Source organism: Anarhichas minor, unplaced genomic scaffold, assembly GCF_050575085.1.
Source record: "Anarhichas minor isolate MPS153535 unplaced genomic scaffold, ASM5057508v1 ptg000042l, whole genome shotgun sequence".
NCBI classification, from domain to species: Eukaryota; Metazoa; Chordata; class Actinopteri; order Perciformes; family Anarhichadidae; genus Anarhichas; species Anarhichas minor.
The window spans coordinates 12,845,001-12,860,953 of NW_027466488.1; the positions used below are offsets into that span (position 1 = coordinate 12,845,001).

Here is a 15,953-nt window from a genome sequence, read left to right on the forward strand (position 1 = left end):
CTGATAGCAGGCTATGTACCTATCACTGACTGAGGACAATGTATGAAGGATTACTAACTTGTTTGTAGTGCACTATGACACCTGGAAGGTGTACTCAGAACAGTCCAAAAATGTAACGCTGGACACTTCTCACCCTCAGCGGTCTCTATCTTGGCTACGTAGCAGAAGGGGAGGTTCCAGTGAGTACCGCACTATACAAATGAAAGTTGAGTACCACTAACTGTAGTCATAGAGAAGCCATGAGTATTGTTTTTGGGGGTTATTTAACAGTCTGTCATGATTTGGTACCACAAACGAGCTAGCTAGCTAACAGCGGCGATCAATTCTAGTGAGTGCACAACAGCAGTGTTCGATTTCCGACAAAACTACCCTGTCGAAATTCACGCACTACGCAAGTACATAGAGTACACAGTGTACTGCTTGGTGTACTCACAGAAGTATCCGAATTGAGACACAGCATTAGTTTCACCCACAATATAAATAGAAAAAGACTTACGTCAATTACGTTTTGAGGGAAACATATGTTTTTTTATGTATATATAATATAATAATAAAAGTCATTTATTTTAACCCAAACTAAACCAAGTAGTTTTGACTAAACAAACCCTTCATCACTCTAAAAAGTTATATTTCGCTGGTAAGTGAGTGATTGAACTATTTTGAAGTTAGTCACTGAAGTACAGACAGTTGTTGAAATAGTTGTTATTTACACTGACAGAGAGGCACTAACTGGTCCAGAGCTACTCATTTTATCCAAATCATCGATCTGTTACCTGATTTATATTCCTGCACCTGTGCGTTCTGTGTCACACCAGGTACAGTGGTGTGAAAAAGTGTTTGCCCCCTTCCTGATTTCTTATTTTTTTGCATGTTTGTCACACTTAAATGTTTCAGATCATCAAACAAATTTAAATATTAGACAAAGATAACACAAGTAAACACAAAATGCAGTTTTTAAATGAAGGTTTTTATTATTAAGGGGGAAAAAAATCCAAACCTACATGGCCCTGTGTGAAAAAGTGATTGCCCCCCCCTGTTAAAACATAAATTAACTGTGGTTTACCAAAGTAATTGAGATCTATCAGTCTGGAAAAGGTTACAAAGCCATTTCTAAAGCTTTGGGACTCCAGCGAACCACAGTGAGAGCCATTATCCACAAATGGTGAAAACATGGAACAGTGGTGAACCTTCCCAGGAGTGGCCGGCCGACTAAAATTACCCCAAGAGCGCAGCGACGACTCATCCAAGAGGTCACAAAAGACCCCAGAACAACATCCAAAGAACTGCAGGCCTCACTTGCCTCAATTAAGGTCAGTGTTCATGACCCCACCATAAGAAAGAGACTGGGCAAAAATGGCCTGCATGGCAGAGTTCCAAGACGAAAACCACTGCTGAGCAAAAAGAACATAAAGGCTCGTCTCAGTTTTGCCAGAAAACATCTTGAAGATCCCCAAGACTTTTGGGAAAATACTCTGTGGACTGACGAGACAAAAGTTTAACTTTTTGGAAGGTGTATGTCCCATTACATCTGGCGTAAAAGTAACACGGCATTTCAGAAAAGGAACATCATACCAACAGTAAAATATGGTGGTGGTAGTGTGATGGTCTGGGGCTGTTTTGCTGCTTCAGGACCTGGAAGACTTGCTGTGGTAAATGGAACCATGAATTCTGCTGTCTACCAACAAATCCTGAAGGAGAATGTCCGGCCATCTGTTCGTGACCTCAAGCTGAAGCGCACTTGGGTTCTGCAGCAGGACAATGATCCAAAACACACCAGCAAGTCCACCTCTGAATGGCTTAAGAAAAACAAAATGAAGACTTTGGAGTGGCCTAGTCAAAGTCCCGACCTGAATCCGATTGAGATGCTGTGGCATGACCTTAAAAAGGCGGTTCATGCTCGAAAACCCTCCAATGTGGCTGAATTACAACAATTCTGCAAAGATGAGTGGGCCAAAATTCCTCTACAGCGCTGTAAAAGACTCATTGCCAGTTATCGCAAACGCTTGATTGCAGTTGTTGCTGCTAAGGGTGGCCCAACCAGTTATTAGGTTTAGGGGGCAATCACTTTTTCACACAGGGCCATGTAGGTTTGGATTTTTTCCCCCTTAATTATGAAAACCTTCATTTAAAAACTGCATTTTGTGTTTACTTGTGTTATCTTTGTCTAATATTTAAATTTATTTGATGATCTGAAACATTTAAGTGTGACAAACATGCAAAAAAATAAGAAATCAGGAAGGGGGCAAACACTTTTTCACACAACTGTATATATATACACATATACATATATATATATATATATATACACACATACATATATATATATACACACATACATATCCATATATATATATATACACACATACATATACATATATACACACATACATATACATATATACACATATTTATACATATACATATATACACATATATATACATATATACACATATATATACATATATACAAATATATATATATACATATATACACATATATATATACATATATACAAATATATATATACATATATATATACATATATACACATATATATATACATATATACAAATATATATATACATATATACACATATATATATACACATACACACATATATATATACACATACACACATATATATATACATTTACACACATATATATACATATACACACATATACATATACATATACACACATATACATATACATATACATATATACATATCTATATCTATATACATATATACATATCTATATCTATATACATATCTATATCTATATACATATATACATATCTATACACATATACATATCTATATATCTATATACATATACATATCTATATACATATATATACATATACATATCTATATACATATATACATATACATATCTATATACATATACATATCTATATACATATACATACATATACATATCTATATACATATACATATCTATATACATATCTATATACATATACATATCTATATACATATATATACACATATATACATATACATACACATATATAACTATACATATACATATATATACATATATATACACATATATAACTATATATATACACATATATACATATACATATATACATATCTATATACATATATATACACATATATACATATACATATATACATATCTATATACATATATACACATATATATATACACATACACACATATATATATACACATACACACATATATATATACATTTACACACATATATATATACATATACACACATATATATATACATATACACACATATATATATACATATACACACATATACATATATACATATATACATATATACATATCTATATCTATATACATATATACATATCTATATCTATATACATATATACATATATATACACATATACATATCTATATACATCTATATACATATACATATCTATATACATCTATATACATATACATATCTATATACATATATACATATACATATCTATATACATATATACATATACATATCTATATACATATATACATATACATATCTATATACATATACATATATACATATACATATCTATATACATATATACATATACATATCTATATACATATACATATATACATATACATATCTATATACATATACATATCTATATACATATCTATATACATATACATATATACATATCTATATACATATATACATATCTATATACATATATATACACATATATACATATCTATATACATATCTATACACATATATACATATCTATATACATATCTATATACATATATACATATCTATATACATATATATACACATATATACATATACATATATATATACATATATATACACATATATACATATACATATATATATACATATATATACACATATATACATATACATATATATATACATATATACATATACATATATATATACATATATATATACATATATACACACATATATACATATCTATATACATATATATACACATATATACATATCTATATACATATCTATATACATATATACATATCTATATACATATCTATATACATATATACATATCTATATACATATATATACACATATATACATATACATATCTATACATATATATACATATCTATATACATATACATATCTATATACATATATATACACATATATACATATATACATATATATACACATACACATATATACATATATATACACATACACATATATACATATATACACATATATACAAATATACATATATATACACATATATACAAATATACAAATATACATATATATACACATATATACAAATATACATATATATATACATATATACATATACATATATATACATATATACATATATATACATATATACATATATATACATATATATACATATATACACATATATACATATATATACATATATATACATATATACATATATACATATATATACATATATACATATATACATATATATACATATATACATATATACATATATATACATATATACATATATATACGTATATACATATATACATATATATACGTATATACATATATACGTATATACGTATATACATATACGTATATACGTATATACATATATACGTATATACATATATACGTATATACGTATATACGTATATACGTATATGTATATACGTATATACGTATATACATATATGTATATACGTATATACGTATATGTATATACGTATATACATATATACATATATGTATATACGTATATACATATATACATATACGTATATACGTATATACATATATACATATACGTATATACGTATATACATATATACATATATGTATATACGTATATACATATATACATATACGTATATGTATATATGTATATACATATATACGTATATACATATATACATATACGTATATGTATATATGTATATACATATATACATATATGTATATACATATATACATATATGTATATACATATATACATATATGTATATACATATATACATATATGTATATACATATATACATATATGTATATACATATATACATATATGTATATACATATATACATATATGTATATACATATATACATATATGTATATACATATATACATATATGTATATACATATATGTATATACATATATGTATATACATATATACATATATGTATATACATATATACATATATACATATATACATATATATATATATGTATATACATATATGTATATATGTATATATGTATATACATATATACATCTATGTATATACATATATACATATATACATATATGTATATACATATATACATATATATATATATGTATATACGTATATACATATATACATATACGTATATGTATATATGTATATACATATATACATATACATATATACATATATATATACATATATGTATATACATATATACATATATATATATATATATATATATATACATATATATATATGTATATACGTATATACATATATACATATATGTATATATGTATATATGTATATACATATATACATCTATGTATATATGTATATATGTATATACATATATACATCTATGTATATACATATATACATATATACATATATGTATATACATATATACCACAAACGTTCACAAAACGTTTGTGGTACCAACTGGTAGGCACTCCAGATACCCACATAAATAACAAAGTGAGTTTCCCAGTTTATGTCCTTCATCTAAAGACGATTTGTTAGAGACCCAAACAGGGCTAAGAGGAGTTTGAATATTGGACTTTTCATCAGGGGAACACAAACATTCCTCCAAATATATGCTAATATTGCTTTGTGCCTGCTGGATGTGGAAAGGCTACAGTTGCTGACATGTTAACCACATTAACTTTGTAAGTTGATAATGTTACAAATGTTAAGAGTGATTTTTAACTTGTTCCATACAATGATACTAAGACTGAAACTAATTAATATTTGTTGTTGGCTGTATAAAAACAACAACAAAGTAAAAGTAGAGTCGGTGATAATTCCATGTGGGTTCGTCATACTGAAGCCATTGTAACATAAAAAACTATTCTGTAACCATACTTTAAGTAACATGTCTGGATGTAAATTCCAATTGAAAAAGGCAGTGTCCGTTTTGCACATTTGTACAATGTGGCCATTGTGACATGTTCAAGTTCAGACATTCACCACCACGGTAAATAAAACAAAGAGAAATACCAACTACCACATTAAGACTCTGGTGCTTTTGGACTGCGGAAAGAAGTGTGTGTACAGCTGACTCCCTTCCATGGATTCTGCTGAAATGTTCAGCACTGCACAGCGTGACAGCACTTGTGCAATGGCGTTCCCAAGTAGTCAAGTTCAGCTAGTAGCATCAAAGAATGTCAGGCTGAAGATGAAGTTCTCTTTTTTTTCCACACAATAGAGGAATCTCGGATAATGATGCTGAGGAGACGTTCCCTCTGTACTCTGTCAGGTGGGATGGGACAGGACTGATTTCTAGCATACCAAGTCATGGCTCTCACACAAATCAGTCTCTTTTGAACTGGAACTCCGCCTACAACCAATCTTTGGGGTATTAACACTGGAAAAATGTCTGTCAAATGTTTTCATTTTGCTCCTTCATGAAGAGCAGCAGCTGTGGTCAGTTTTAATTCATGTCCGTTGGCAACACGGTGGCAACACGTTTTCATGGCAGAGACACGTTCACATGATTTGCATGACAAAAGGCCTCTTGCTGTCTACTGTAGGTTTAAACAGTAATACAGCAACACGGTGTTTTATCAGCATGTGCCCTGGTATCTTGGTATTATGAGTCTTATTACAGTTCTGATCATATTTGGGATGTGAAGTTTACAGTGAACATCTAGAATTACTATTCAGCTCACTGTGTACATGATTCTGTAATGATCTATACAGCTTTTCTCCTATCTTTATCAAGAGAATGTTCTTTCGCTTCAGATTTTGCAATGTTCTCCCTCAAAACCCACAATGAGGCAAGGATCTTTCATTGGTCAACACTACACCTGGCATTCTATTGGTTGGGGAATTCTGACAGGGTTGTTACACAAAAGAAATCCAAGAGCATACGAGAAATCTGAGAGCGGACGTTTCACGAGCACACAGAAGCAGCCTGAGTGTGAGGAGAAGAGCTGGAGCTGGAGGGCAGGGAATCTGTGCAAGGTTTCTGATCATCTGCAGGTATGTCTTTACTCTTCTAAGTAAACTGAGTTACTTCAACAGTTTCTGGTGAACCCTTCTAGTCTCTGGTGTATTTAACACGTTGTACCACCACCGGATCAGGCTTATCTATCACCCGCTTCTAATCTTATCAGCCAATTGAATGGGCGCTGCCAGCGGTTATCAACCTACAACTACCTATCTACACCTACTAGTAGGCTCAGTTTGGCCCGTCTCAAGCATTAGAATGGGAGTGATAAGAAGATGATCATGATTATGGATGAGGTGTTTAGAAGCGATGGTATCCAGGTTTCTGTGGGACTATTGTAAAAGGCATATCTAGGTCCATAGACCAGGACAAGGGGCCAGGTCTCTTAAACCAGGATGTGATGTCTAAATCGACAAACACATTATCAGGGCATTCCAAATCCTGATCATAACCAGAATACTAGTGTTCATGTGACATGTTAAAAATCAATGGTTAAATGTAAACTTTTTGGGTCCCCGGACAGCAAAGTCAAAATACAACATCTGACCATTTATCACCTTGATGCGTCTGTGAAACCAAAAGAAGCTCAAATAAGCTGTAATTGTCCCTTACATGCCACGTGGCAGGGTTCTGCCAGTGAGGTCAGAACCCCCGGGGCCCCAGATCTTGTTGTCAAGGAGGGGCATCCCACGATTGTCACTTTCACCCACAAACAGCGAGTTTTTCACCTGCTGACGAGAGCCGTCATCATCTGGAAAGGTCCCTCCACTGCACACACAGACGGGTAGAGGAAGTTATTGCTCTACACATAGTATAGACGACATGTGTAGAACAAAACATTTCAGATAAAGAGGTAACTACATACTGAGAACACAAAGCAGCAGAGGCCGAGCTGCTATCGAGCCAGAAAATACATGATCATGATAGATATTAATCTACTGTCAGAGTTTATGAGGGACGAAAAATAAAACAAACACACTTTACATAAGGAAGACAAATGCCTCATTCCCACTGCATGGTACCGCTAAATACAACTCTACTCGACGCACTTTTAGTCCCAGACTTTTGTGAATTTTGTTTCCACTACAGATAGAACCTTCTCAGTGTAGGCGGGACTGGATCCATTCAGCAGCAACCAAACAGAGGAACATCTACACTTTGTCACTGCATAGATTTGTGGGCTGCCATTATTTAAAATCAAGGTCCAGGGAAATAAAACAATGGGGGTCACTATTGATTGTTGCTGGGTTATTTAAAAATGGCGGGTTTGTGCAGGATTTCCTGTGTCAAGCTAGTGATGTTTATCTCTGACCAATCAGTGATCTGCGTTTTTTAACTCCAGCTAGTATCGGCTCAGCTCACTTGGAACCTCAACTGACATGGTACTATAAAACGTACTGGGTACTATCCAGAACTTTTGCGAATGGAAAAACGAAGAGGGCAGTTCCAAGCTAGTCGAGTTGAGCCGCGCCATACCATGCAGTGGAAATGAGGCTAACGTAATCAGTCCGGGGATATGCAACACAAAGTATCAATAACTGTTTTATTTATTTGTATCATTTTTGAGTGTGTATGTGTGTTAGCCTAGTTTTGTGTCCTTTTCCAACACGTAACAAAGGAGCATTAATGGTCATGGTAAAATAAAAGACTATATCATGCAATAAATGAGAAAAACAATAAAACTATTGTAATTTTCTTCAGATGCTCGTTCTATGAGTGGGTAGGAGGTACTTTAAAATCTATGACACTTCTAACACCTCGGATACACGGACATGTACACAGACAGCTGCAGACATGAGGGGCGCTACGAGGTCACCACGGTCCCCGGATGTCCACAGAGCCGACACGTACACCCTCTGATGAAGACATTCATGGTTACATGGACCCTAGTGGACCTTTGTATAACTTCAGTTTAGGAGCATCTTAAGATAAGGTGTTTTTGGGAAACATCTATTAAGCTTAAGAAGGATTTACAATCCTTTTAACATTACTTTAAGATGACCTGAGGCTAGAAGTCACAGAGAAAAGCTCATTGACACTGCAGTACATTGTAAAGAGTTCTTATAGTAGGAGCACAAAGTTCAACAGTAAGATGTTTGTATTAAAAGCACACTTTAAAAAAATTATACATTTTTGTGATAATCAAAAGGGAAAGTAGACTATAAATGATAAATCACACAGTGCATATTGTTCCAGTGGTATTTCTAAATGATTTCTAAATTCTAAACAGTTAGTGATAAAGTCACTGAACTAGAAAATGAGAAACCTGAAAGCTGAAACCATTTTGAATAATGAACGTACGGCATTACAGCATTCTGCAGTGTTCTCTGTAATCCACAGTGTGAGGCGGAACTTAGAATGTACAGGGCGTCTGTCTACCATCCATCACTGCAGTTAGCTGAAGCTAAAACTATTAAGCTAGCTAGCTGCAGCTCGATGCCGTATGCACATGAGATCTTTTGATATCTCTCTGTGTAGCAATGTTTATATGTAACAAGTACAGAGTGGTATTAAAGGGGAACCAGATCAGTGTACCCGTCATGGCTCGTACTACTCAGCATGAGAAGACAGCCGTATAATGTCTTCTGTGGCTCAACACTGACTGGTCCAGTCTTTGCTCAAATGTTCCCTCAGATGCCAACAGAAATGGAATCATTCTACATTAATGAATGTCAGCATTGGCAGTTGTGTTGGATGTTGTCGCCGCAGCAGGAGAGATTAGCTTTCGCCGTCAATATAGCGGCAGTGGAAAATTGATTTCTTAAGTGGACTACATTTACCATCAGCAATGATTGGACATCTATATGAAGGTGGTGAATTTCCCTTGAAGGTCAGGATATCTCAACCTATGCTGCACAGTTATTCTTTTTTAAATCTGTGTCTTGTGTCTCTCTAAACTTCATGTAAGTGTTACACTAAATAACTGGCGAGCCTTTAAGCACATGAGCATCATGCCTATCAGGTCTCTCTGCCTATCAACACATTGGACAGGTAGTACTTAAAGCCATTTTTGTGTATGTATTTAAATGTGCATTCACATTAGGTGTTATTAAAAGACCTGCACAACATAAAATGGCTGAATCTCATCTTTCTGTGTATTCCAGTCAACATGTGGTAAGAATTGGGACAGACTGCCCAGCTGACCTGACACAATGAAGCGATGTATTTAGCTATATTGACATCTAAAAAGAACGACGGCAGAGATTGTTAGAGATGACAAAAGCTCATCTTTTTTAACTGTACTGGCACACAGCCTCAGTGGGCTGCCTTACGTCATTATTTTGCCAAAGCTCTGTTCCCCCGAACACACTGAGACACCAAGCTGGCGTTTAAAGACTCATACATGCTGTTTTCATCTGGACACCCTGTTTTGTAAAGTCTGATGAAAACTTCTCACCAATTCCCACCTTTGTGACCATCACACCCATAAATGACTTCCTACACTGCATCAAAGCGCTCTGTTTCCCAGTGCATCCCCAACAGACTCCTTATAAGGTGTTTTCCAATTACTCTTACAGACAGGGTGAGAGAGAGAGGATCATGCATACACTGGTAAATACAAACACAAGTCCATTATTTCTGTCCATAGAGATATGAACCGTGTGTGTGTGGGGGGGGGGGGGGGGGGGCTCATACCTCGCCAGAGTGAGGCCAATGCCATTATCAGCAAATCTAAACAAGAAAGAGAGAATATTATCACTGTGAGGACAGCAACAGTCTGAGGTCTCCAGTGAATGAATACACACACACACACACACACACACACACTCTGAAGGTTATCATTCTCATTAGATATAGGATGAATTTCTCCCTTTTATCTGCACACGTGCACAATAGAAAACAACCTGTGCTGCATGAACATAATGATGGTATTAAATAAGTGTAAGTTCACAAACTCAGACAAACATACATTCAGTCAACTAATTGATAAAGATCTCTATCACTGTATCAATGTCGTAGGCCTACATACTGGCAGTCATCCAGCCAGACATCCCCTCCTCTCAGCCAGGCTCCGTGGTCCTGGTTCTTATAGGCTACAAAATGGTGGATTAGAGCAGGGACTCTGGGTTTGAAGGGATCAGCGTCCTGGTGGGGGCCATACCTAAACAATTCAACAGACACACAGAGAAGAGATGACAGTGTTCACTTGTAATGTCATTGTATTGAGATGCATTGTATACCTATGAGTGTGCTGTGCATGCAGGACTGCAAAGTAACTAATTACAAACGTTGTGCAATACACATGTATTTCTTATAGAACTCTATTTTTCTTCTGAGAGTTGTTAACAAACATTTAGAAAAACATATAAAACGCAACAATTTGTATTTCTGAAGGAACATAAACCCACTTTAAAATATCTAAACTAATGTAAATATGCTCTGTATAATCAGTATATGATTGGATCAGAATATAATAGTCCTTTGAACATCAGTTAGAGATATATTGCAATAGGGCTCTGCTTATCTTTTGTGTTGTTTTACTCTGGTTCGACTCCACATGGACTGAAGGCCTTTGCATACCAAATCCGTAGTTTTCATAGAAAATTGTTAAAGGTTTAAAAATAAATACAACCTCATGTTGTGTAGAGGTTGTGCTCTGCTAACTAGCACCATCCATCGCTCTCACATAATTCATTCAGTTTTGCTTCAAATCAAATAATCAAACACCTCAGACTCAGTGTGCAAGGTTTCTGTGCGTAACAATTTTTATCAGATAACGGATTATAAAAATGCATACAAAAATATGTACTTGGTGCGCAAAGGTTTTTAGACTTGAGTTGGACATGGTCTTATCACAGCCCTGGCACGAGTATGCAATTTGAATATAGAGGCAGCTACACAATGTAAATACACTGAAAAAATACTATCCTTGAATAGGATCATACATATGGTTTGATATGATGAAAATCCTAAAGATTACAGCTTTAATTGATTTGTGTTCATATTCTTTCAGCAGGACAGAATAACTTAGAGTTCTGCTGTTCCTGTCCAGTCAGGATCACTTTCCATTACAAGTTGATTTTGACAGTCCGAGAGAAAGCTTTCTGAGAGAGACAACATGTCCTACCTTTGCAGAGCGTCATTGAAGTGAGAAGGGACTGGTGTGTAGGGTGTATTCACATTGAAGTGATGAGGTCAAGATGACACCGAGCACATGGGACTAACTATGACACAGCCTGCTGCTCTACTTTTGCACTTCTTCTTGAGTTGATTTCAAAAACACTCCCTGCTTTGATTCCATTTTAAAATACCAACATTTGTTTGCTTCAAACCGTCAACAGCAAACATGACCATTACAGACTGTGAATCCGTCATGCTGAATTATACTGGGTGTGATGTGACATCAGCTTGTCATACAGGGTGTTTGCTTGTTACAGTCTGACCTGGCTCCAATCAGAGACAGGAAGGGTCTCTTGTCCTTGTCGTTTGCCTGGGTGGTCTTTACTCCATTATCAAGGATCATTCCAGCCTGGAACAGAAAGAAGAAAAATTACATGGTCAAGCATATAAGACACCAAACACAAAGAATAAAGAATTTAGCAATGTTAGAAATAGGTTAGACATAAGATTGACAGTCAGAAGTTGAGTTACGGGTTTTTGCTATCAACAGATTCTCTATATGAATGTGAAATTAAGTGAATATTCAAGTTGCACTCTAGTTATGAAAATAACGGACTTTTTAGTTGAGCTGAAACAATTATTTCCCACCGAGAGAAGAGTACATTGCTTGTTGGCTTCTTTATCCAATAAATTAGGTGCAACTGCAGAGAATAAGAAACGGTTTATTGCCAAGTATGTTTGCACTTAATAAATAAATTTGACTTGGTGATTGGTGCATTACAATAAACACAGTGGAATAGTATAGAGACATAATTCAAAATAATTGGGTGAGCCACAATTGTTCTTGCCCGCCTCACGGTCCAACAAGTCACGGAGGGATGGCAGATTGCAGCCAATCACCCTCTCAGCAGAGTGAATGATACACTGCAGTCTGCCCTTGTCCTTGGCAGTGGCTGCAGTGTGGTGAACTCAGTGAGGAAGGACTCAGTGATGGCAGTGTAGGAGTGCACCATCATTGTCTTTGGCAGGCTGGACTTCTTCAGCTCCTACTTGAGGTCCTGGGTTATATCTGCAGCAGGTCAATAGATGGTCGATCTCCTACCTATAGACGGACTCATCCCCACCAGAGATGAGTCCAATTAGGGCGGTGTCATCCACAAACTTCAGGAGTGTAACGGACCGGTGAGTAGGGGTGCAGCTGTTGGTGTACAAAGAGAAGAGTATTGATGGTGCTGATGGTCCAAGAGACTGAGACGTGTTTCCCCAGCTTCAAACGCTGCTTCCTCCTCGGTGGCTCTGGGATTGATGGTTGTGAGGCGAGGCCCCTGCTGAGCTGGGGTAGGGGGAGCTGGTGGACGTAATCTTTACTTTTGCGGCTCTTTCTAGACACATGTTGAACAGCCCAGCTCTCATTTATATCACCAGTCTCAGTGAATATCCTGCTCGATGTTGTGGTCCTGACAGTGTTTGTGGAGATTTAATAAAGATGTCTACTAACCCTGACCTGTTCACGTCTCTCTCTGGTTTTAAAATGTCCGTAGCTTTGGGTAGCTGCTCTCATCTCAGAAATGTGAATTTGTTTCATAATGTTATGAACTTCAAATAGCCAGGCTTGTGCGTGTGTGATAGTTTCAACCAGCATTAAGGACTATTTGACATCAAGAGGGAAGAAAGACTCGTCCACACTGACTATGGGCGACTGTGACTCAGTGGTAGAGCAGGGTAGTCCTTTAATCAGAGGGTAGGCGGCTCCATCCCTGGCTTCGTTAGTCCATGTCGATGTGTCCTTGGGTAGGCTGTGCAGGCTGCGGGAGCAACTTGGGGTTAAGTGTATAGATGACTGTGTAGTTAGAGTCCTGATGAATCCTGCATGGTAGCCCCTGTCATCAGTTTAATAATACAAATAATAATATTTAAAAAAGTATTTATATTAGGCTTGGGGCCTGTATAATTTAGCACGAGATGTTTTTTTAGCGTCATCACGTGGCACTCAATTAGGAGAATGTGATGTATGTAGCTATGAAATGCATACTTACAAACGTTTATTCAATAGGTTTCTGGTTTTCAAACGAGCCAGCAGGAAACGATAAAAATAGTTGATATTCGTTAGCATGCTATAGCTACAGCTCATCAGATCTAACAGCTGTCATTTCAGCCTGCCTTTGTCTACTTCTGTCTGATATCAAGGACCAGCTGTTAACAAAAATGTCCAAGAATTTCCATTAAAAAATTATCAATTAGTGAACTATTGAATGACCTCCTTTCACATCCAGCAGAACATCCAGCAGAACACAGCCTGAGCATTCTATTGGGATATTTTGACACATTGAATTCAAGTCCCATATTGACTTTCCTTGTAGCTTTGGGTTGGTGATAACCAACTCCTGAGAAAAAGATCTGTGACTTGCTTCACCTGCTCTTTTACTTAAGCTCTCTGCCGTTTTTTTTAATTGAATTTGGAAGTTCAACCTCAGCTCCTATAAGTCTATAATAAACTGCGTAGCAAAACACGGACACTCAGACCCTTGAGAGCAACAATTTAGGCCAATAAAACCAATTAAAACCACATCTTTTGATCTCACGGCCATTACAGCATAGAATTATGCATTCTAATATATCTATCTAGAGCCCTGGCTTCAGAATTGTAGTTTTTACTATTTAGCACCAGATTAAGCCACTTTCTCATGGGGCGAATATATGCTATTGTCCTGATGTCCACTTGAGGTATAGCTATTGTATTATGGAGCAATGATTAGCAAGAAAAATTCAAGTCAAAATCCCCCAAAGCATTAAGTATATCAATATTATATCCATCCGTCTCAAATCTCACTAAGTGGAGCTTTCCCATAATCATGCCAGAAACATTCAATTTAACATCCATCCAAGTAACAAAGCTAGGGTCTCAAACTCAACTTACCTGGGGGCCGCTGGAGGTAGAGTCTGGGTGAGGCTGGGCCGCATCAAGTATTCCAAAAAAAAGTACAACTGATCCAATCTTCATTAATAACAGTTCAGAACATGAACGGTTCTTCAGAACATAGGCTTCTCTTGCCTACTCCTTGCTACCAGAGACCTGGCAGCGCTTCCTCTCACACAGCTCAGCCACATTTGGCTTGAGGGAGGAAGCAGTTGAGACCCTCAGTATGGCTTGAAGATGCTCATCAGTAAGTTTGGACCTGTACTTTGACTTATTAAAGTTCATGGTTGAGAAGAGCTTTTCACACAGATATGTGCTCCCAAAAAGGCACATGGTCCGCTTGAACATCCTGGAAAGCTCAGGGAAGGTGGGGGGCAATTCTCTCAAAAATTATCCAAGCTTGTCTGCTATTCCACTCACCTCCCTTTGAGTTCAGAATTGCACTGCAGGTCAATGAGCTCCATTTGAAGCACAGGAGGGGCATCTTGCACATCAAAGGAGAAGGGGTCAGCAAAGATTTGAAAAGTGGCTCTGTGTGTCTTGAAGTCTGCAAACCTGTGATCAAATTCCTCCTGTAGGTTTACAATGGCATCAGCATACTTCTCACCACTGAATGGTGTGCCCGCACCCATGAGTGCCTTGCATGTTGGGAAATGGCAGAAGTTTGTCTGAGAGAGCTGGGCTTTCCATAACACAAGTTTTGTGGAGAATGCTCTGACGTTGTCATAGGCAGCACTGACAAGCTGCCCTTGGCC

The 15,953-nt window shown here is 35.9% G+C and overlaps 1 protein-coding gene across 1 annotated transcript in view; it reads right to left on the reverse strand.

Annotated features, from left to right (window-relative positions):
- The window catches only part of cemip (cell migration inducing hyaluronidase 1), a 119,402-nt gene that overhangs the window by 23,455 nt on the left and 79,994 nt on the right, over positions 1-15,953 (reverse strand). Inside the window, exons 17-20 of the mRNA XM_076109780.1 lie at positions 12,605-12,690; positions 11,191-11,322; positions 10,857-10,892; positions 7,833-7,988 (exon numbers count right to left, since the gene is read on the reverse strand). Coding sequence (XP_075965895.1) covers positions 7,833-7,988; positions 10,857-10,892; positions 11,191-11,322; positions 12,605-12,690 — 410 coding nt within the window. The remainder of the gene's footprint in view (positions 1-7,832; positions 7,989-10,856; positions 10,893-11,190; positions 11,323-12,604; positions 12,691-15,953) is intronic.